A 25183-nucleotide genomic window follows, 5' to 3' on the forward strand; every position below is an offset into this window, starting at 1 on the left:
ATGTCTTTAAAATTAAAGTTAAAAAAAAAAGGGTCCATGGAAACCTGGATAACTTTGTCCACATGTCCAGGCTTCACCCATCACAGCAAGCATACCCTCAGACGAATATTAAGGGTCTGGATGCCCTAGGGGAGGACCACGGCCCTGAAACTGTATAGCACCCAGTGGCTAGCTACACTTGTTGCACTGCATGCCAAGGTGAGCACCTAAGGCACATTCCAGTGTCCAAAGCAAACATTACAGGCCAACCTGGTGACTGTGGGTTTTGGGTATGGTTCCCAAGGTGTGCTCAGGGGTCACTGATCTGGAAACCTCCAATGACCCATGAAGACAGTAAGCAGTCAGATCTTGACAGAAGTGTCAGTTGAATGAACAATTAAACTGACGAAAATATAGTAGGAGTCTCATGAAATGAACAGGGGAACACTAGGGGATGGAAAAGCAAAGCCAGTGTCCAATCACCAGAAGGTAGCAACATAAAACCCAAGGTCTAGGAATCCATTCTTGAGTCCTGTACTGTATGATAAAGATATGGATATTAAAGAAATTGGCAGAGTTAGGGATAAAAAAAATCAGGTTCTTCCTTTTTAAGAAATGCATAAAAATACAAAAAAAGCTTGCTGTCCAGAGGCATCTAATGTGTGTCCATTATACATATACTTTGACTTACAAAACATAACACTATTTGTCTTTAGTGGAAGTAGCCACTCCTTGAAACATGCTATTCAAAAGCAACCTCACTTCTTCCTGAATTAGAATACAAAATAAATTTCATGGAATGGCTATTTCAATTTGTCATACAAAATCAACTTTGCAGCATAGATACCATCATCTGCAGTGACAGGTCCAAAAATAATGTACAGTAACTGTGCTTGGTTCACCATTGGCCATGGTTTAAGGAGCCTTGTAAGCCAAAATGCAGAGTCACTGCGGTGTATCCAGTGATCCAGCAGAACATTGCGGCAGAAGAGGCGCACTTGCAGTTCCAGAGTGCATGATGTTCCTGCATAGAGAGGGGGATATAAAATGGGAACAAAAGATTTTCAGGTTTCTTCCACAGAAGTAAAAATGAGAAGACTAGAGTACAATTCAACTGCACATCAATGAATAAGCCTTGTTAATATCAGACATGATATCCTTGAAAACTTTGAGCCAGCAATAATACAGTTGCTTCATAATTACATTTTGATTATGTATGCCTTTCTACAAAACTTCCATATAATCATCAGCAATGTTAGTATTTCTGAAAAGTTAGCATGCATAAACACACATAGATCCCGGCTTCCTTGATTCTCCCATTCCAACTGCTGGCAGTCTCTTCCGTTCATCTGTGGCTTTGTCTAAATCTCTCTAAATAAATAACAGGCAGCACTCCAAACAGTTTAGAGTTTTATATATTTATAAAAGAGAGTATCATATAAAGACATAACAGTACATCAGCATACATACACAAGATCTCCCCACAGTTCCTCTATTTAGACAAAATCAAACTCTCAGCTACAAGCACCATATACATTTTCATTAGAACAGGGAGGAAATCCTGGCTAAAAGAACAATTAACCACTTGTCGACTGGGTAATAGCTGTATGACAGCTACACCGTGGTCGGCCAGTTCTGGGAGGGCGTCATATGACGTCTTCTCATGATCGTGCTTCCCGTACGCCCCTGACAGCGTGAATTGGGAACTCCCGGTGATGGCTGCGTCCTTGGACACAGCACATCACAAATAGGGGTAAAGGGCCAATCACAGCGGACCTTTACCATGTGATCGCTCTGTCCAGTGATGAGCAATCACAAATGCACACATACAGGGATCATGCCTAGGTCTTCTCTCTCATTTCCACACACCGATACTGAGTGTGAGGAAAGGAGAGAGAATCAGTTGCAGCAGAGTGAGTTTATTTTCATAAGTGCCCTATCGGTGCTCATCATTGCCCAATAGTGCCTATCTATGCACATCAGTGCCCATCAGTGAGTGCTTATCAGAGCACATCAATGCCTATCAGTGGTGCCTCCTCACTGCAGCTTGTCAGTGCTCATCAGTGCACATTAGTGCCCATCGGTGAAGGCTCATCAGTGCCCATCACTGCTGCCTTATCACTGCAGCTTATCAGTGCACATAAGTGCTGCTTCATCAGTGCAGCTTATCAGTGCACATCAGTTACCATCACTGCTACTTCATTACTGCAGCTTATCAGTGTCGCCCTATCAGTGGATCCTCATTAGCACCCATCAGTGCCACCTCATCAATGCATATCAGTGCCAGCGTATCAGTACAGCCTCATCAATTCACAGCAACACCCATCAGTGCACCCTCATCAGCACCTATAAATGCACCCTCATCAGCACCCATCAGTGTACCACCATCTGCACCCATCAGTGAGCCTTAACCGGAACCCAGCAGTTCACCCTCATCAGCACCCAGCTGTACACCCTCATCAGTACCCAGCAGCGCAGGCTCTTCAGCACCCAGCAATGCAGCCTCATCAGATCAACCTCATCAGCACTCATCAGTACAGACACATCTGTCCTAGTATGTCTAAAAAAGAATTTCCTGTGAGGAGGCATACCAAATCTGAAGCATGACCGACGAGAGCAGCGGGGAGCTCTCTGAATCTGATTTTGATTCCGAGCTCGTTTTCAACAGTGGGTCTGCTACAGAATCAGAGGAGGAGGAAAGTGTGCCCACTCACAGTCCAGCGACATATCAGTACATTGCTGGTCTATGTTTGGCATATATGAAACAGCAGAGAACACGAGAGAGGGGCGGGGCCTGAACATGGCGGCAGGGGAGAGCTCAATGTAGGAGATCGTGGACGGAGCTCCGCTGTCTGACCTCCCCAGGCCTCCAAGCTTATCCCCTGGGGCATGTTAGAGCCCTTCGGTGGGGGACTTACCCGGTCTGACGGCTCCCGGCTGAGGAGAGGTTGATGCGGGTGAGGGAAGAGAGAGGAGCGGCTGGAGACTGGCGAAGAGAGAGTCCCTGGACGCTGGGAGACGAGAGGGGCCGGCGCGATCACGTGACCGGCCGCAAGGCACCACTGGGAGATCGGGAAGCCGGCCGGCGTTTTGCAGTGAGAGAGCAACGCCGACCTGTTTACCGGTGGCCGACACACTCTCCCCCTATCCCCCTAGTAACCCTGGAGCCTAAAAGAAAGTGGAAGGAGAACTATCGAGACCTGGACAAGGAGTCTGAAGAGACCCTGGGGAGTTCCCCCCCATGAATAGACCCTCAGAGGAATTGAGTGAAAAGGCACTCATTGGAAGAGGACATAGGAGGAGGGTGAGTGACTATGAATGAAATGTGATTTGCATTTGAAGACCTATTGTGCTGACCCCCAAAAAATAGAGTGTAAGTGAAAGGGGGGACCCCTGGAGACTGTATAAAAGGTGGAAGAGGCTCGCAGAGAGAAGAAGAGAGGCTTAAGGGGAAGGAGGGGGAGAGGAGGGAAGGAAGAAGAGGAAGAAAAGAGAAAAAGGAAAACCAGCAGGGGGACAGGGCAGAGACTTGAAAGTTTAAAGAAATATTTCCCCACCCCACCCACGAACTTATAAAGGACTATAAGAAGAATAAGTGCCATAGAGAAAAATAAAAAACAAAAATGTAAAAGGAAGTGGGCTTAAAGGGTCCCAGACTGGTACAATTAAAAAATACACATCCCAAGGAAACGTAACCCCAGAAAGACTCCAGAGCAGAACTGAAAAAGGAGAAGCAGATCTTAGTATTTAAAGAAGCCCTAGAGTATCAATAGGCCCTGATACTAGTAATCAGCAAATATCAGGCAATACAGAGATGGAAAAAGATCTACAAATACCTAATAAAAAGGAAATGGCAGAAATGTTTAAAGAACTGGAGAAAACAATAAAACAAGAAATGGTAAACATTCGCAGTGATCTGGGACACCTGTTGGAGAGAGTTGAGGAAACGGAGGAGAAAGTTAAAGGTCAGACCCAGGCTATCTCTGAACTTGAAAAAGAACTAACTAATATAGGGAAAGCCCAAGAAAAACTGTTATATAAGGCTGAGATACAAGAAAATAAAGACAGGAAGAGAAACATCTTGATACGTGGGGTCCCAGAAAACTTAAAGGGAGAAAGTCTGCAAGAGGTGGTTTGTAAAATATTTAACACTATAACAAACAGCTCTGAAATGGAAAGGTCTAAAATAGAAGGAACCTTTAGAAAAGGAAAAATTCTGAGAAATCTGGGGAAAGAAAGGCCGAGAGATATAATTGTTAAATTTCATGAACTTCGGGATAAAGAAAAAATCTGGAAGAAGACTAAGGGAAAATCAGTAATTAAGTATGAAGGAGGAGACATACAGATATATGCGGATCTGGCTCCAGAGACTTTGTGGAGAAGGAGAACTTTGAGACCCCTATTGGAAAGGTTGAAAGAACAAAAGGTGCAATATAGATGGGGGACTCCCGAATGTTTAATAGGATGGAAAAATGGGACTACAGCATACCTCAGGTTTCCAGAAGATATGAAAAATTTTTGTGACAGTTTAAAAATTCAATGAATAGAAATCCCTGGCTGGGAAGAACAATGGGAAAATAGAGCGAAGAGAAAAGAGGACTGGCAATATGTGGGGTGGGGGGGGGAGGGGAGGGGGGGGAGAGGGATGGAGGAAGAGAAATAGTTTCTTTCCTTTATTTTTTTTTTCTTTCTTTTCTCTTCTTCTCTCCTCTATCTCCTTCTATCCCCACTCTATCGCCCTCGTTTTTTATTTTTTTTTGCTGTGCCTGTGATAAATCCAGGTGGGGCCTGGGAGGTTATGGGGAGGTTAGACAAGGGGAAAGTCGTCCATGGACGGAGTCTTAGCCCAAGGACCAAATCAAAAGTGGACTTTTTAATCCATAAATGATTAGTAGGCAAATGTTAGGCCTAAAAAGAGGGGGGAGGGGAGGGGGGAGGGAGGGGGTTGGAAGGTTGGAAGGGTGGGAAATGGGAGAGGGGGGTTGTTTTTCCTGCAAGATAAAAGACGATATAAAAGCAAGTGAGAAGGGAGAAGGAGAGAGAAATGAAAAATATAGATGGAGGAGAAAAGAGGAAATTTAAGGAAGATGGAAGAGATTCAGTTTATAACATATAATATAAATGGGTTGAACAATCCCGGGAAAAGATATAGATTATTTAAAGAATTACACCATAGAGATGCCTCAGTGATATTTCTACAGGAGACACATCTTGAGATAAGTTCAAATGTTAGGCTGAGGTCTAGAAACCACCCAACATGGTACTATGCAGATTCCCCGGTTAAAAGAGCAAAAGGGGTAGCAATAGGTCTGGCAAAGAACATTAGGTTTGAGTTGGAAGATAGAAAAACAGATCCAGATGGGAGATTTTTGTTTTTAAGGGGCAGGTTACAGGAGATCGAGTGTACACTGGCCAATATCTACTGTCCTAATAAAAAACCGGAGGAGTATCTGAAAAAAGTGTTGAGGAAGTTGATGGACTTTAAAAAAGGATGTTTGATCCTGGCAGGGGACTTTAACTTTTGTATGGACCCACAAAGGGACGCCACCTCCCATATAAAGACAGAAGGAAGTAGGGCCCTGAAATTATTGAAAAAAGAATTACACAAAAGTCAATTGGTAGATGCCTGGAGAATTACACACACGCAAGATAGAGATTATACTTTTTTCTCAAATATGCATAAGAGATATTCAAGACTAGATCATATATTAATAGAACATCAATTAATTGACCACCTGACCCAGGTAGAAATAGAGACAATATCTTTATCAGATCACGCTCCAGTTATTATGAAAATGGAATGGGGGAGGAGGAAAATCGGAGGGCTGGGATGGAAATTGAATGAGACACTTTTAGTGGAAAAGGAAATAGCTCAGAAAATAGGGGAGGAGATCGAACGCTTTTTTAAGGAGAATGAGACAGGGGAGGTGTCAACGGCCACAGTGTGGGAGTCTCACAAAGCTTATATAAGAGGAATATTAATGGTGATTGGGGCAAGAAAGGAAAAAGAAAGAAGGGAGAAAATGAATGAGCTCTTAGAAGAAATAGGTAAATTAGAACAAATACATAAGAATAGAATAACAAAAGAAATAGAGCTGAAGTTAAAAAAACAGAAAGAAGAACTGAAAGAAATGATAGAAGAGGAGAGGAGAAAAGTATATAATAGAGTTTTAAGTGAGAGATATAGATGGGGAGAAAGACCTGGAAAGTATCTGATGAGAGCCCTGAGGAAAAAGAAAAATAGAAATTACATAGAAAAAATAAAAGATGCTAAAGGAAACATGAAACACTCAAATAAAGATATCATCAAAGCCTTTATAGAATATTACAGGAAACTGTACAATATAAGCCCCTTGGAAGGTTCAGAAACTATAGACAGTGAGAAGAACCAGAAAAGAAAGAAATATTTGGAAATGGCTGGGTTACTAAAATTAAGTGAGGATCAACTAAACTCCCTAGATGCAGATATCTCACAGGAAGAAATAAAATTAGCATTGAAGGGGACAGTGTCGGGGAAAAGTCCAGGACCAGATGGTTATACAGTGAGATACTATAAAAAATTTAGTGAAATCTTAGTACCAAAACTCAAAAACTACATGAATGCACTAGCTGGAGAGATGGAAGTAAGAAGAGAATCATTACAAGCCCAACTCGTGCTCATTCAAAAAGAGGGAAAAGATCCCTCTCAGTGTTCGAGCTATAGACCTATTTCACTACTGAACACAGACACTAAGTTGTACGCAAAGGTCCTAGCAAATAGATTGAAAGAGCTAATGCCTGGATGGATACATGAGGATCAGGTGGGCATTGTTCCAGGGAGGGAGGGAAAAGACAATGGGGTAAGATCATTGATGCTAATCCAAAAGAGTAAAAAGGGAAAAGAACCGGTGGTACTACTGTCTATAGATGCTGAAAAAGCGTTTGATAGGGTGAACTGGAGATTCATGACGGATACTCTGGAAGCCTTGGGAATCGGGCCTAGGATGAGAGAGTGGATAGGAAAGCTGTACAGATACCCCTCGGTGGTTATTGGGGTAAACGGGGAGAGGTCAGAACCCATTGAGATGTCAAACGGAACAAGACAGGGATGCCCATTGTCCCCATTGCTGTATGTTATATCACTAGAACCACTATTGTCAACAATAAGGCTGAATAGAGACGTAAAGGGAATCCTGATAGGAGATACAGAACATAAAGTTGCTGCTTTCGCAGACGACTTGTTGTTCTATGTAGGAAATCCCAGGATAACACTTCCAAATTTAATGAAGTCATTAAAGGAGTATGGAGAACTATCAAATTTAAAGATAAATCCAACAAAAACGGAGATTCTAAATATAAACATCTTAAAAAACGAAAAAGAAAAGATACAAAAGGAATTTCCCTTTAAATGGAAAGACAGGGATATAAAAATCTAGGAGTAAAACTTACAGCCTCACACAAACATCTATATAAACTAAACTATATTTCATTGATTAATGAGATTAGAGACGAGTTAAAAAGATTGGAGGGAGGAACCCCGACATGGATGGGCCGTATTAACCTGGTAAAAATGGTAATAGTACCAAAAATCATATATAGATATCAAATGATCCCAATTAAACTCCCAGAGATTTTCTTTAAAATAATTAAGAAATTGATAACAAGATACATATGGAGGAATAAAAAACCAAGACTGTCATACTAACTGTTAAGTAGGAGGAAAGAAAGAGGGGGTTTAGGGCTCCCAGACTTTAAAAGATATTACAAAGCGGTAATATTGGCAAGAACCATAGATTGGATATTTAATTATAAAAAAAGCTGGGTGAGAATAGAGAATGAACTCAACGGAATAGACTTGGGAAGAATGATATGGGTGCCAACACAGTATAGGGGTTTAAATGATAATGTAAATACATACACTTTGAATGTTTTAAAGATTTGGGATAATTTACACAGAAGTATGAAATGGACTCTTAATTCCACACTGATTCCACTAAAAAACACAGAGTTTTTTCCCCCAGGCAGAGAAGAAATAGGAGGGAAGTGGTTTAAAAAAGATAAGGTGCAATTAGGAGATATTTTGGTGGGAGATGAAATAGGAGCATTTGGCAAATTGAAAAAAAAAGAGGGAGAGATTTTCACTAAATTAGACGAATGGCGGTATTTCCAATTGAGGTGTTTTGTTGGAAGTTTGCCAAGACCTTTAAAGACAAGAGACAATTGGAACTTGTTCGAAAAGATATTGGGAACACAAGGTGATGGGAAACACGGGATTGCTAGAGTTTATAAAATACTCACTGAATTAGACACAAACACAAAGCCAACATATATAACAAAATGGGAAATGGATATGGGAGTTGTGATAGATGAGGAAAAGCAGAGGAGAATGTATAGATTAACTCACGAAAATGTCTCTATGAGAGAAGTAGAGATGAACTATAAGTGTTTGACAAGATGGCACATTTCACCAACAGTAGAAAATAAGATGTGTGGAGAGAGTACACTGTTGTGTTGGAGGGGATGTGGAGAAATAGGCACAATATACCATATATGGTGGGGATGCCCAAAAATCCAGATATTCTGGAAAACAATAATCCACTTAATAAGAAAATTGACAGAAATAGACATAAATCTAGATCCAGAAGTTTGTATTCTGCATATCACGGATATAACGGTAAATAAATATAAAAAATCAGGGATATGGTACTATATAAATGCTGCAAAAGCCCTGATACCCAAGTTCTGGCAGCGAATAGAGGCACCAAAGGAAGAGGACTGGATTGAAAGAGTCGAGCAGATTAAAAAGATGGAAAGGTTGTGCCATACCCAAGAAGATAAGATGGAGGCTTACTATGGGAAATGGGAGAACTGGGAAAAAGCTAGATTATATACAAAGTATAGGAAAGAATAAAGAAAACAACAGAAAAATTTCACTTGCTGATATAAGAAGACGCAGAGAAAAGGTAGAATAGGCAGAGGGGATATGGGGTGGGGGGTGGAGGTGGGTGGGAAAGGTAGCATAGAGTATAAAAAGTAGAAATGTTGGTTAATATAATATTATAGAATATATTTTTATATATATATATTTATATTGTGATGATGAAATGTAATTAAAATGGAAAATTAATAAATATTTAAATTATAAAAAAAGAAACGGCAGAGAACACAGGCATATGATGAATCGGGTCTGTGGACCAATATGACCACAATTCAATCTTTTTTGTAATGTCCATGTTAAGAGTTAGGCCCAAAAAAATGTTAAATTCAGAAATCGTGATAGGTTTCCTTGCAATTTGTCTGGCAAGAGCTGAATGTGGGTGGGCGGAGATGTATTGATGTGCGTATAAAATGCTTTGGCCCACAATCAATCGGTACAAATCTTCCATGAAAAACAGCAGAGGGGCTGGCAGCGAAAGGGTTTGATCCTGCTTACACTGCGTTTATAGTTCTGTTCATGATCATTATATTGATCTGTACAAACATTATAATAGTAATGGCAGTGATCAGCGACCTATAGTGTGAGTGCGATAGTGTGTTGGAAATGCTAGCTGACCCTGGCTGGGAGGGGCACTAGCATTTTATTTTATTTTTTTTAAATACTTTTAGCAGAATAGTACAATGTTACCATAGTAACATTGTACTACTGTGGGGGGTGGTCAGGGATTTTTTACACTTTGCTTTGCAGGAGAAATAAATATAATTTCTCCTGCAATGCAAAGCTTGCTGTCATGAACCTAACTCATTCATAAACTGCTCAAGATAATGATCTGTGATTGGCTGGAGCTGGTCACATGGTACAGGGTGCTGTGATTGGCCCCATGTATCATGTGACAGCTGTGTGCCAATCACAGCTCACTAGGAAGAGAAGCAGAGCTATTATGAATCAGATTGATTCATAGCAGCTTTGCTAACACATATCACATATCAATCACATGATCACCGGGTCCCATTCAGCAGGATCTTCATTCCGCTGTGTCCGCCAGACACAACAGTCATGGGTGGCGAGTGTTGCGTGCGCGCTCGGGCGCGCAGCATCCCCCTGTGTTAGTACAGCCAGAGCGACATGTTGCTTTGCCTGTAGCTGCCTCCTGTCCATAGTACATTGCGTGGCCTCTTTTTGCTATTCGGCGCTGCACTAATTCAACTGATAATTGCACGGTCATGCAATGCTGTACCCAAACAAAATTTACGTCCTTTTTTTCACACAAATAGAGCTTTCTTTCGGTGGTATTTGAACAATATTTTTTACTTTCGGCTATTAAAAATATATAGTAAAAGGCTCCTTCTTCTATTTGTCTCGCATTCTGTATGCTGATTCTGCAACAATTTTTCCTGAGAGTCTATTATGTTATTAGTCTCTAAATGTCTATCATTTTTGCAATTTATTGCCTTTTCTTTCTATACAGTACTTATGTACGCAGTTAAGTTCTCATGTTTTCTCATTAGTACATATTCTGTATTATCCATCGAATCTTTTGCATGTTATATTTCTGCTGGTCATTGCATATGTTCTTGACTGACTTTTTTGCTGTTTCCTATTCTATAATAAAATTCTTTGTAAAAGAAAAAAAAGGGCCGACAATTTTGAGAAAAAACAATATTTTGGACTTTTTGCTATAAAACATGTCCAGTAAAAAAAACTAATAATCAAATTTCGTCATAAATTTAGGCCAAAATGTATTCTGCGACATGTCTTTGCTAAAAAATTCCCAATACGTGTAAATTAATTGGTTTACGTGAACGTTATAGTGTCTACAAATGGAAGTATATATACTGGGATTTTTTTAATATACTAATAATGGCGGCGATCAGTGACATATGGCGGCGATCAGCGAAATATGGCGGAACTGCGGCAGACATTCTGACACGGGGGGGAACTGACTTGGAGTCACTGACATCCCCAGTGACACCAATACAGTGATTAGTGCAAAAAAAAAAAGCACTGACACTGTACTAATGGCACTGGGGAGGAAGCGGTTAACATTTGCCAGTAATCACCGGGCTGCGGCGGGTAATCACTGGCCGGGACCCGGTGATTGACACCCGCGGCCGCGATTGCCGATGCTGGTAGGGCGGTCACGCGCACCCCCTATCTGGAAATGCAAAAGCACACATACATATTTTGTGCAGCTGTGCCGCCCTGCCTCACTATAAGTAAAATTTTCTATTTTTGTTTTATGGATCTGTACTCAATGCTGTATTACTGATCTTTACTGTGTGCATTGTTCCATAGTCAATCTAATTTCAAATCAGTAAAAAATGCAGCGTTTTTTTACTCCAGTGAGCAAAAGGCCTTATTCAACACATTACCTGGTTTTCTGCTAACCAGACTCTGCACTTTGCGCAGTAGATTAGTTAAGTCACATATGAAGATATAAACTCTGTGGCACTCAAGGTCATCCCAACCAGCAGTGAGAATCTAAATAAGAGTAAAAATATGTTAAAAACAATTGGAACGTACCAGCAGTGATAAATGCATCAATATATTTTTTGTTACCTCTAAATAAAAAGTCACTAGTAGTGAGGCTACTCTCACACAGATCCGTAGAAAAATTGCGCAAAACATGTTTTTTTCACATTTGCAGTGCATTTTACACAGGGCATGTGACTTAAAACCACATCAAAAACACAACACGGGTTGACCAGAAAGGCTCTATGCCTGTGAAGTCTACTGACACCAATCTCTGTAGATTGTTTACGCATCTACAGATTTCTCACTCTTCCACTGGCTCCAGGGTGGTGGTATCCCTATACATCGCAAAAGTTTTTGATTCAGTGGATTGGGGATATATGCATTTAGTGTTAGAGCGAATGAGGTTTGGACCAAATTTTCACAAATGGCTTTCCCTACTGTATAGTACTCCTAGGATGGCACTTTAAATTGCAACTTTCATCTCCTCATTTTTTAACATAGGCAGGGGAACTAGGCAGTGCTGCCTCCTTTCTTCCTTCTGTTTCTCACTTATGATAGAACCTATGGCTGTGGCCCTGCGTTCCTCTCCAGAGGTCAGTGCGCGTAAAGTGGGATCCATTAAAGAGCGCTTTGCATTATATGCCGACAACCTCCTGCTTTTTATTAAGGATCCGGGTCCATCTCTGGGTGCAATCCTCCGCATATTAAATAAGTATGCAACTTTTTATGGACTCCAGGTAAACTGGAATGAGTCCATTATCCTACCATTGGACCCTGGGACCCGGGTCATTGCGGATGCTTCACTACCTCTGCATTGGGTGACTCAATTTACCTTTTTAGGCATTTGGATATCTGCTAAGGTTAAGGACTACTATATCTTGAACCTACTGCCCATGATTGACCTCCTAAGATCTAACATAGCAATGTGGCATAATCTTCCACTGTCCCTGCTGGGGCATATTAATCTTCTCAAAATGAAGATGCTATCAATTTTTCCTCTATTTCCTATGAAACTCCCCTACTTGTATTCCTCATTCATTCTTTCAACGTGTTCATGGACTATTCTGTTCCTTTATTTGGGGGTCTTGACCTCCTAGGATTGGCCTGAGGGTGTTACAGGAACCCTGGGGTCAGGGAGACCTTGCACTTTCTGACCTCTACAAATATTATTTAGCTGGCCAGGGAGTCTTTGCTTGTAGATGGCTTCTTGGGGATGATGACGATCCGGCCACAGTGCTGCAAGTAGCAGTCTTAGGATCCTATGAAAGCCTGTGACTACTGTTGTATCGAGGTTAGGGAACTGCCTTTCCTCTCACTGATACCATGAGGGCTAATATTAAAACATGCTCACGTTTGATGACCTAAAGCATAAATTTAACCTCCTATATCTATAAACTAAAACATGCCTTTACCGCTCAGTTTAGCTCCATTCGTATAGAGACTTGGCTTTCCTTGCTTGAAAATGTCCTTATAGACAAATCACTGAAAAAAATGTCAGAACTATACAAAGAGCTTTTCTCTAACCCCCCCCCCTTTCCCTTGGTGACTCGGTGCCAGGTGAAATGCACAGAGGAGGTATGGACCTCTCCACTTTCTCATCTGTATCCTCTCGAGAAAGATCCATTTCAAATTCTTGCACGGGATGTATTATACACCTGCCAAATTGGCTCAAATCTACCCACGGTTATCCGCAGAGTGCTGGGGCTGCTTGCACTCTCTGTCCACCTTTGGACATGTCTTTTGGAATTGTCCGGTAGTTCTGAAGTTCTGGAAAGAACTGTTGCATCGTATTACTAAGATCACAACTGTAACAGTTCCAGTGACCATGTCAGTATGTTTCCTTAGCCTGGTGGAAGGTCTTGCTCCCATTAGGGCCCAATGCACCTTGCTTAGCCTCCTGCTAGTCTATTCTTGCAAAACCTTAATTTTATACTGGAATAAACCTGAGGTTTCCTCTTTATTTACTGGAAGGGGTTGGTCAACAAAATTATCCCATTATACCAGGCCCCCTACAGGAACAGGGGGTGTCCAAAAATGTTTTACAAGCTCTGGCAAGTCTGGTTAGATAGCCCTTCCACCTCTGCCTAACCATGTGTATCTTGGACTCCCTATGTTTCCTAATCTGGTCCTGGCCAAACACTTGGAAGCCCCCTTCAGACATTTCACTGACTCCAGCATCTGATTCTGGGATGACACTACATCCCGCTTTTTGGACCCCCTCTTTATCCTTACTATACTGGGAGATCATTGATACCATCTTTCTCCACTGTGGTCCACGGAGGCTTTGATATCCGGTATGACTAGTATATTGCCGGATGGGGTAGCCTGGTTAGGGGGGAAGGGGGAGGGTGGGTTCTTGTTCTTGTTTTGTTCTATTGTAACTGCATGTGTTTGTTTACATACGGAAAATTCAATAAAAAAAAACAAAAACACAACACAAGTGCATTTTTTAATGCGTTTTTGACATGTTTTTCCATGAATTTGCACTGAACCTGCACCAAAAATGTATCAAGCAGGATTTTCCTAAATGCAGTGGACCCCTAATGGATCAGTGTCAAAAGTTCCATAGGATTACATGGTCACACGTTTCTCTTCCATTTTTTTTTTTTACGCAAAACTGGGATAGCCTTAGCCTTCATTACTTTCTGAGCCACTAACCCAGAACAAGCACATAGATTAGGAAAGTAAGAATACACATGAAATCTTTATCTTGGCTAAATGTATTGATGACAAACTTACCAACTACACCTACCCAACATGGTTATTAAAAGGACCCAAAGAGACAAATAAAGAAAACAATGCATTTTGGGACTGTTTAGGTGCTCGATCACCCTCAGGAACATACATCCACACAAAAAACTCCATAAAAGCCATTGTGTTTTATTCCAGAGATTAACAATTAGGGATTGTCCCCATATAATCAATTTACATATAGATGAAAATGGTCAGTACAGTGAACCCCAATACACTTTCCTAAATTAAAAATGGTACAGTTGTGTTCAAAATAATAGCAGTGTGTTGAAAAAAGTGAATAAAGCTCAAAATCCTTCTAATAGCTTTTATTTCCATACACACAAATGCATTGGAAACACTACACATTCTATTTCAAATCAAAACATGAAGAAAAATATATCAAATGTGTGTTGTTCCTCTAAAAAGAAATTGAAGAAAAGTGAATATTAGACTGTTCAAAAAAATAGCAGTGTTTGTATTCTTCTTTACAAACTCAAACATTCACTATATAAACTGAAAAATGTTTGAAGATTTTGCTTTCATTGAATCACTTAATTAATATTTAGTTGTATAAGCACTGTTTCTGAGAACTGCTGTACATCTGTGTTGCATGGAGTCAACCAACTTCTGGAACCTGTGAACAGGTATTCCAGCCCGGGATGATTAGACTACATTCCAAAATTCTCTATGTCTTGGTTTTGCCTCAGAAACTGCATTTTTGATGTCACCCCACAAGTTTTCTATTGGATTAAGATCCGGGGATTGGGCTGGCCACTCCATAACGTCAATCTTGTTGGTCTGGAAACAAGATGTTGCACGTTTACTGGTGTGTTTTGGGTCGTTGTCTTGTTGGAACACCCATTTCAAGGGCATTTCCTCTTCAGCATAAGGCAGCATGACCTCTTCAAGTATTCTGATGTATTCAGAACTGATCCATGATCCCTGGTATGCGAAAAATAGGCCCAACACCATAGTATGAGAAACATCCCCATATCATGATGCTTGCGCAACCATGCTTCAATGTCTTCACAGTGTACTGTGGCTTGAATTCAGTGTTTGGGGGTCGTCTGACAAACTGTATCCGGCCACTAGACCCAAAAAGAACAATCTTACTTTCATCAGTCCACAAAATGTTGCGCCATTTCTCTTTAGGCCAGTCAATGTGCTCTTTGGCAAATTGTAACCTCTTCAGCACATCTTTTTTTCAACAGTGGGACTTCTTGCAGATAGATTGGCTTCACATAGGCGTCTTCTAATTGTAACAGTACTCACAGGTAATTTTAGACCTTCTTTGATCTTCCTGGAGCTGATTGTTGGCTGAGTCCTTGCCATTTTGGCTATTCTTCTATCCATTTGAATGGTAGTTTTTCACTTTCTTCCACGGCTTTCAGGTTTTGGTTGCCATTTTAAAGCATTTGTGATCATTTTAGCTGAGCATCCTATCATTTTCTACACTTCTTTATATGTTTTCCCCTCTCCAATCAACTTTTTAATCAAGGTACGCTGTTCTTATGAACAATGTCTGGAACGACCCATTTTCCTCAGAATTTCAGAGAGAAATGCACTGTAACCAGCATGTACAACATTTGCTTCCTTCCTTCCTTAAATAAGGGCAATAATTTCCGCCTGTTTTTCAAAGAATGAATGACCTCACTAATAGAACTCCACATTACTATTACTTTGAACATGCCCCTTTCAATTAGTGATTCAATTACACAGAATCAGCAGCATGCATGTCATGACTGTTGGGTCTGTTGGATTTCTATTACTCTACTACACCTGCTAGTAAATTATTTGCCATGAAGAAATATCATTTCTACCATAAACAGTGATTGATCAGGTTAGTGATGTCTGACTGCTATTATTTTGAACACAACTGTATGTAACATAATGTTACATTATGTTACATACCATTTTTGCTATTTTGTATGATGAATACCCTCTTTGCTGGATATGACACCTTCCTAGCTATGATTTTCAATAGATGTGGAGATTAATTAAACCAGATCGCTCAGACGTAATAATGGTCACTCATCAAATGGTTAATCCAACTCAGACTCCATCAAGGTAAGTATTATTCAAATTCCATATGTGGGTAAATAAAGAACACTCGCCACTGCATAATACCGTTTAGAAAGTTATTGCCAACAAATACCCCCTTAGACTAAAACTCACATTGTATAAAAGTACAAAAAGCATTCAGTAATAGGTGTAGCTGCAGTGAAACTGCTAGCTGATTTAATGTGCGTCTCACCACCCGCTCTGTAGATTACAAGTCTGCTATACAAGACGTTCATTGATGACCTGTTCCTGATCTGGGCAGGTTCTGAAGCTGATTTGACTGTTTTTCTTAAAGGATTGAATGATAATCAGAATAATATCAAGTTGGATTATCAGAATAGTATAGATGCTACACATTTTTTTAGATTAAAAGATCTTTAGAAAAGATGATGCCTTACTCACCAAAACTTACTTTAAACCTACTGACCGCAATAGTTATTTGCCATGGTTTAGTGAACATCATCCATTGTGGTTTAAAAATATTCCTAAGGGTCAGATTATGAGACTAAGGAGGAATTGCTGTCAGGACAGTGATTTTCTCATTCAATCAGAAGCCATTGTGGATAGATTTGTTGATAAGGGTTATAATCAGAAATATGGAATTTGAATAATATTTACCTTCATGGAGCCTAAGCTAGATTAACCATTTGATGAGTGACCATTACATCTGAGCCGATCTGATTGAATTAATTAGAGATGAGCGAATCGAAGTAGGCGAAGTGGAATTCGCTTCGAATATTAGAAAAATAAGCAGACTTCGGATGCGCGAATCGAAATTTTTCCTAAAATGGCGGCGACATGTGCGGCGACGGAGCGGGGATGTCTGGGAAGGCGCGCAGACAAGGCGCGCTGACCCATAATGCATTCATTCATGACATGTGATCGCATTAGCCAATCAGCAGCCAGCCAGCCAGCACTGTGTAATGGTCGAGCTATAAATGGTGGCCATTTTAGAATTCTCCATTTGCCTCCAGTCATTCAACAGAGGCAGACCTGGCTGTATTCAGGGAGAGTTAGGGACACAGAAACGTTACTTAGGGACATAGAAACGTTAGTTAGGGACACAGAAACGTTACTTAGGGCCACAGAAACGTTACTTAGGGCCACAGAAACGTTACTTAGGGCCACAGAAACTTTACTTAGGGACACAGAAACGTTACTTAGGGACACAGAAACGTTACTTAGGGACACAGAATCGTTACTTAGGGCCACAGAAACGTTACTTAGGGCCACAGAAACGTTACTTAGGGCCACAGAATCGTTACTTAGGGCCACAGAAACGTTACTTAGGGCCACAGAAACGTTACTTAGGGCCACAGAATTGTTACTTAGGGACAGACACAGAATTGTTACTGAGGGACACAGAATTGTTACTGAGGGCCACAGAACTGTTACTTAGGGCCACAGAAACGTTACTTAGGGCCACAGAATTGTTACTTAGGGACAGACACAGAATTGTTACTGAGGGACACAGAATTGTTACTGAGGGCAACAGAACTGTTACTTAGGGCCACAGAAACGTTACTTAGGGCCACAGAATTGTTACTTAGGGACAGACACAGAATTGTTACTGAGGGACACAGAATTGTTACTGAGGGCCACAGAACTGTTACTTAGGGCCACAGAAACGTTACTTAGGGCCACAGAATTGTTACTTAGGGACAGACACAGAATTGTTACTGAGGGACACAGAATTGTTACTGAGGGCCACAGAACTGTTACTTAGGGCCACAGAAACGTTACTTAGGGACACAAAATTGTTACTCAGGGACAGACACAGAATTGTTACTTAGGGACAGACACAGAATTGTTACTGAGGGACACAGAATCGTTACTTAGGGCCACAGAAACGTTACTTAGGGCCACAGAAACGTTACTTAGGGCCACAGAATTGTTACTTAGGGACAGACACAGAATTGTTACTGAGGGACACAGAATTGTTACTGAGGGCCACAGAACTGTTACTTAGGGCCACAGAAACGTTACTTAGGGCCACAGAATTGTTACTTAGGGACAGACACAGAATTGTTACTGAGGGACACAGAATTGTTACTGAGGGCCACAGAACTGTTACTTAGGGCCACAGAAACGTTACTTAGGGACACAGAATTGTTACTCAGGGACAGACACAGAATTGTTACTTAGGGACAGACACAGAATTGTTACTGAGGGACACAGAATTGTTACTGAGGGCCACAGAACTGTTACTTAGGGCCACAGAAACGTTACTTAGGGCCACAGAATTGTTACTTAGGGACAGACACAGAGTTGTTACTGAGGGACACAGAATTGTTACTGACGGCCACAGAACTGTTACTTAGGGCCACAGAAACGTTACTTAGGGCCACAGAATTGTTACTTAGGGACAGACACAGAATTGTTACTGAGGGACACAGAATTGTTACTGAGGGCCACAGAACTGTTACTTAGGGCCACAGAAACGTTACTTAGGGCCACAGAATTGTTACTTAGGGACAGACACAGAATTGTTACTGAGGGACACAGAATTGTTACTGAGGGCCACAGAACTGTTACTTAGGGCCACAGAAACGTTACTTAGGGACACAGAATTGTTACTCAGGGACAGACACAGAATTGTTACTTAGGGACAGACACAGAAACATTACTTAGGGCCACAGAAACGTTACTTAGGGCCACAGAATTGTTACTTAGGGACAGACACAGAATTGTTACTGAGGGCCACAGAACTGTTACTTAGGGCCACAGAAACGTTACTTAGGGCCACAGAATTGTTACTTAGGGACAGACACAGAATTGTTACTGAGGGACACAGAATTGTTACTGAGGGCCACAGAACTGTTACTTAGGGCCACAGAAACGTTACTTAAGGACACAGAATTGTTACTCAGGGACAGACATAGAATTGTTACTTAGGGACAGACACAGAATTGTTACTGAGGGACACAGAATCGTTACTTAGGGCCACAGAAACGTTACTTAGGGCCACAGAAACGTTACTTAGGGCCACAGAATTGTTACTTAGGGACAGACACAGAATTGTTACTGAGGGACACAGATTTGTTACTGAGGGCCACAGAACCGTTACTTAGGGCCACAGAAACGTTACTTAGGAACACAGAATTGTTACTCAGGGACAGACACAGAATTGTTACTGAGGGACACAGAATTGTTACTGAGGGCCACAGAACTGTTACTTAGGGCCACAGAAACGTTACTTAGGGCCACAGAAACGTTACTTAGGGCCACAGAAACGTTACTTAGGGCTACAGAAACGTTACTTAGGGCCACAGAATCGTTACTTAGGGCCACAGAAACTTTACTTAGGGCCACAGAAACGTTACTTAGTGCCACAGAATTGTTACTTAGGGACAGACACAGAATTGTTACTGAGGGACACAGATTTGTTACTGAGGGCCACAGAACCGTTACTTAGGGCCACAGAAACGTTACTTAGGAACACAGAATTGTTACTCAGGGACAGACACAGAATTGTTACTGAGGGACACAGAATTGTTACTGAGGGCCACAGAACTGTTACTTAGGGCCACAGAAACGTTACTTAGGGCCACAGAAACGTTACTTAGGGCCACAGAAACGTTACTTAGGGCTACAGAAACGTTACTTAGGGCCACAGAATCGTTACTTAGGGCCACAGAAACTTTACTTAGGGCCACAGAAACGTTACTTAGTGCCACAGAATTGTTACTTAGGGACAGACACAGAATTGTTACTGAGGGACACAGATTTGTTACTGAGGGCCACAGAACCGTTACTTAGGGCCACAGAAACGTTACTTAGGGACACAGAATTGTTACTCAGGGACAGACACAGAATTGTTACTGAGGGACACAGAATTGTTACTCAGGGAAACAGAATTGTTACTGAGGGACACAGAATTGTTACTGAGGGACACAGAATTGTTACTCAGGGACAGACACAAAATTGTTACTCAGGGACAGACACAGAATTGTTACTGAGGGACACAGAATTGTTACTGAGGGACACAGAATTGTTACTGAGGGACACAGAATTGTTACTCAGGGACAGACACAGAATTGTTACTGAGGGACACAGAATTGTTACTGAGGGACACAGAATTGTTACTCAGGGACACATAATTGTTACTCAGGGACACAGAATTGTTACTGAGGGACACAGAATTGTTACTGAGGGACACAGAATTGTTACTCAGGGACAGACACAGAATTGTTACTCAGGGACAGACACAGAATTGTTACTGAGGGACACAGAATTGTTACTGAGTGACACAGAATTGTTACTCAGCGACAGACACAGAATTGTTACTCAGGGACAGACACAGAATTGTTACTGAGGGACACAGAATTGTTACTGAGGGACACAGAATTGTTACTCAGGGACACAGAATTGTTACTGAGGGACACAGAATTGTTACTGAGGAACACAGAATTTTTACTGAGGGACACAGAATTGTTACTGAGGGACACAGAATTGTTACTCAGGGACACAAAATTGTTACTCAGGGACAGACACAGAATTGTTACTGAGGGACACAGAATTGTTACTGAGGGACACAGAATTGTTACTGAGGGACACAGAATTGTTACTCAGGGACAGACACAGAATTGTTACTCAGGGACAGAAACAAAATTGTTACTGAGGGACACAGAATTGTTACTGAGGGACACAGAATTGTTACTCAGCGACAGACACAGAATTGTTACTCAGGGACAGACACAGAATTGTTACTGAGGGACACAGAATTGTTACTGAGGGACACAGAATTGTTACTCAGGGACACATAATTGTTACTCAGGGACACAGAATTGTTACTGAGGGACACAGAATTGTTACTGAGGGACACAGAATTGTTACTCAGGGACAGACACAGAATTGTTACTCAGGGACAGACACAGAATTGTTACTGAGGGACACAGAATTGTTACTGAGGGACACAGAATTGTTACTCAGCGACAGACACAGAATTGTTACTGAGAGACACAGAATTGTTACTGAGGGACACAAAATTGTTACTCAGGGACACAGAATTGTTACTCAGGGACACAGAATTGTTACTGAGGGACACAGAATTGTTACTGAGGGACACAGAATTTTTACTGAGGGACACAGAATTGTTACTGAGGGACACAGAATTGTTACTCAGGGACAGACACAGAATTGTTACTGAGGGACACAGAATTGTTACTGAGGGACACAGAATTGTTACTCAGGGACAGACACAGAATTGTTACTGAGGGACACAGAATTGTTACTGAGGGACACAGAATTGTTACTCAGCGACAGACACAGAATTGTTACTGAGGGACACAGAATTGTTACTGAGGGACACAGAATTGTTACTGAGGGACACAGAATTGTTACTCGGGGACACATAATTGTTACTGAGGGACACAGAATTGTTACTGAGGGACACAGAATTGTTACTCAGGGACAGACACAGAATTTTTACTCAGGGACAGACACAGAATTGTTACTGAGGGACACAGAATTGTTACTCAGCGACAGACACAGAATTGTTACTCAGGGACAGACACAGAATTGTTACTGAGGGACACAGAATTGTTACTGAGGGACACAGAATTTTTACTGAGGGACACAGAATTGTTACTGAGGGACACAGAATTGTTACTGAGGGACACAGAATTGTTACTCAGGGACAGACACAGAATTGTTACTGAGGGACACAGAATTGTTACTGAGGGACACAGAATTGTTACTCAGGGACAGACACAGAATTGTTACTCAGGGACAGACACAGAATTGTTACTGAGGGACACAGAATTGTTACTCAGCGACAGACACAGAATTGTTACTCAGGGACAGACACAGAATTGTTACTGAGGGACACAGAATTGTTACTGAGGGACACAGAATTGTTACTCAGGGACACATAATTGTTACTCAGGGACACAGAATTGTTACTGAGGGACACAGAATTGTTACTGAGGGACACAGAATTGTTACTCAGGGACAGACACAGAATTGTTACTGAGGGACACAGAATTGTTACTGAGGGACACAGAATTGTTACTCAGCGACAGACACAGAATTGTTACTCAGGGACACAGAATTGTTACTGAGGGACACAGAATTGTTACTGAGGGACACAGAATTTTTACTGAGGGACACAGAATTGTTACTCAGGGACACAGAATTGTTACTCAGGGACAGACACAGAATTGTTACTGAGGGACACAGAATTGTTACTGAGGGACACAAAATTGTTACTGAGGGACACAGAATTGTTACTCAGGGACAGACACAGAATTGTTACTCAGGGACAGACACAGAATTGTTACTGAGGGACACAGAATTGTTACTGAGGGACACAGAATTGTTACTCAGGGACAGACACAGAATTGTTACTCAGGGACAGACACAGAATTGTTACTGAGGGACACAGAATTGTTACTCAGGGACACATAATTGTTACTCAGGGACACAGAATTGTTACTGAGGGACACAGAATTGTTACTGAGGGACACAGAATTGTTACTCAGGGACAGACACAGAATTGTTACTGAGGGACACATAATTGTTACTCAGGGACACAGAATTGTTACTCAGGGACACAGAATTGTTACTGAGGGACACAGAATTGTTACTCAGGGACAGACACAGAATTGTTACTCAGGGACAGACACAGAATTGTTACTGAGGGACACAGAATTGTTACTCAGCGACAGACATAGAATTGTTACTCAGGGACAGACACAGAATTGTTACTGAGGGACACAGAATTGTTACTGAGGGACACAGAATTGTTACTCAGGGACACATAATTGTTACTCAGGGACACAGAATTGTTACTGAGGGACACAGAATTGTTACTGAGGGACACAGAATTGTTACTCAGGGACAGACACAGAATTGTTACTCAGGGACAGACACAGAATTGTTACTGAGGGACACAGAATTGTTACTGAGGGACACAGAATTGTTACTCAGCGACAGACACAGAATTGTTACTCAGGGACAGACACAGAATTGTTACTGAGGGACACAGAATTGTTACTGAGGGACACAGAATTGTTACTCAGGGACAGACACAGAATTGTTACTCAGGGACAGACACAGAATTGTTACTGAGGGACACAGAATTGTTACTGAGGGACACAGAATTGTTACTCAGCGACAGACACAGAATTGTTACTGAGGGACACAGAATTGTTACTGAGGGACACAGAATTGTTACTCAGGGACACAGAATTGTTACTCAGGGACACAGAATTGTTACTGAGGGACACAGAATTGTTACTGAGGGACACAGAATTTTTACTGAGGGACACAGAATTGTTACTGAGGGACACAGAATTGTTACTCAGGGACACAGAATTGTTACTCAGGGACAGACACAGAATTGTTACTGAGGGACACAGAATTGTTACTGAGGGACACAGAATTGTTACTCAGGGACAGACACAGAATTGTTACTGAGGGACACAGAATTGTTACTGAGGGACACAGAATTGTTACTCAGGTACAGACACAGAATTGTTACTGAGGGACACAGAATTGTTACTGAGGGACACAGAATTGTTACTGAGGGACACAGAATTGTTACTCGGGGACACATAATTGTTACTGAGGGACACAGAATTGTTACTGAGGGACACAGAATTGTTACTCAGGGACAGACACAGAATTTTTACTCAGGGACAGACACAGAATTGTTACTGAGGGACACAGAATTGTTACTGAGGGACACAGAATTGTTACTCAGCGACAGACACAGAATTGTTACTCAGGGACAGACACAGAATTGTTACTGAGGGACACAGAATTGTTACTGAGGGACACAGAATTTTTACTGAGGGACACAGAATTGTTACTGAGGGACACAGAATTGTTATTCAGGGACACAGAATTGTTACTCAGGGACAGACACAGAATTGTTACTGAGGGACACAGAATTGTTACTGAGGGACACAGAATTGTTACTCAGGGACAGACACAGAATTGTTACTCAGGGACAGACACAGAATTGTTACTGAGGGACACAGAATTGTTACTCAGCGACAGACACAGAATTGTTACTCAGGGACAGACACAGAATTGTTACTGAGGGAAACAGAATTGTTACTGAGGGACACCGAATTGTTACTCAGGGACACATAATTGTTACTCAGGGACACAGAATTGTTACTGAGGGACACAGAATTGTTACTGAGGGACACAGAATTGTTACTCAGGGACAGACACAGAATTGTTACTGAGGGACACAGAATTGTTACTGAGGGACACAGAATTGTTACTCAGCGACAGACACAGAATTGTTACTCAGGGACACAGAATTGTTACTGAGGGACACAGAATTGTTACTGAGGGACACAGAATTTTTACTGAGGGACACAGAATTGTTACTGAGGGACACAGAATTGTTACTCAGGGACACAGAATTGTTACTCAGGGACAGACACAGAATTGTTACTGAGGGACACAGAATTGTTACTGAGGGACACAGAATTGTTACTGAGGGACACAGAATTGTTACTGAGGGACACAGAATTGTTACTCAGGGACAGACACAGAATTGTTACTCAGGGACAGACACAGAATTGTTACTGAGGGACACAGAATTGTTACTCAGGGACAGACACAGAATTGTTACTCAGGGACAGACACAGAATTGTTACTGAGGGACACAGAATTGTTACTGAGGGACACAGAATTGTTACTCAGGGACACATAATTGTTACTCAGGGACACAGAATTGTTACTGAGGGACACAGAATTGTTACTGAGGGACACAGAATTGTTACTCAGGGACAGACACAGAATTGTTACTGAGGGACACATAATTGTTACTCAGGGACACAGAATTGTTACTCAGGGACACAGAATTGTTACTGAGGGACACAGAATTGTTACTCAGGGACAGACACAGAATTGTTACTCAGGGACAGACACAGAATTGTTACTGAGGGACACAGAATTGTTACTGAGGGACACAGAATTGTTACTCAGCGACAGACACAGAATTGTTACTCAGGGACAGACACAGAATTGTTACTGAGGGACACAGAATTGTTACTG

At 41.5% G+C, this 25183-nt stretch overlaps 1 protein-coding gene across 1 annotated transcript in view; it reads right to left on the minus strand.

Moving 5' to 3' along the window:
• Positions 1 to 25183, minus strand: part of FBXO47 (F-box protein 47) — a 422258-nt gene that overhangs the window by 226074 nt on the left and 171001 nt on the right. The window contains exons 5-6 of the mRNA XM_089657332.1: positions 11269 to 11377; positions 827 to 1003 (exon numbers count right to left, since the gene is read on the minus strand). Of these exons, the coding sequence (XP_089513458.1) occupies positions 827 to 1003; positions 11269 to 11377 (286 nt within the window). The remainder of the gene's footprint in view (positions 1 to 826; positions 1004 to 11268; positions 11378 to 25183) is intronic.

Source organism: Staurois parvus, unplaced genomic scaffold (genome assembly GCF_062004578.1).
Source record: "Staurois parvus isolate SC_StPar_1 unplaced genomic scaffold, SC_StPar_1.0 ptg000983l, whole genome shotgun sequence".
NCBI classification, from domain to species: domain Eukaryota; kingdom Metazoa; phylum Chordata; class Amphibia; order Anura; family Ranidae; genus Staurois; species Staurois parvus.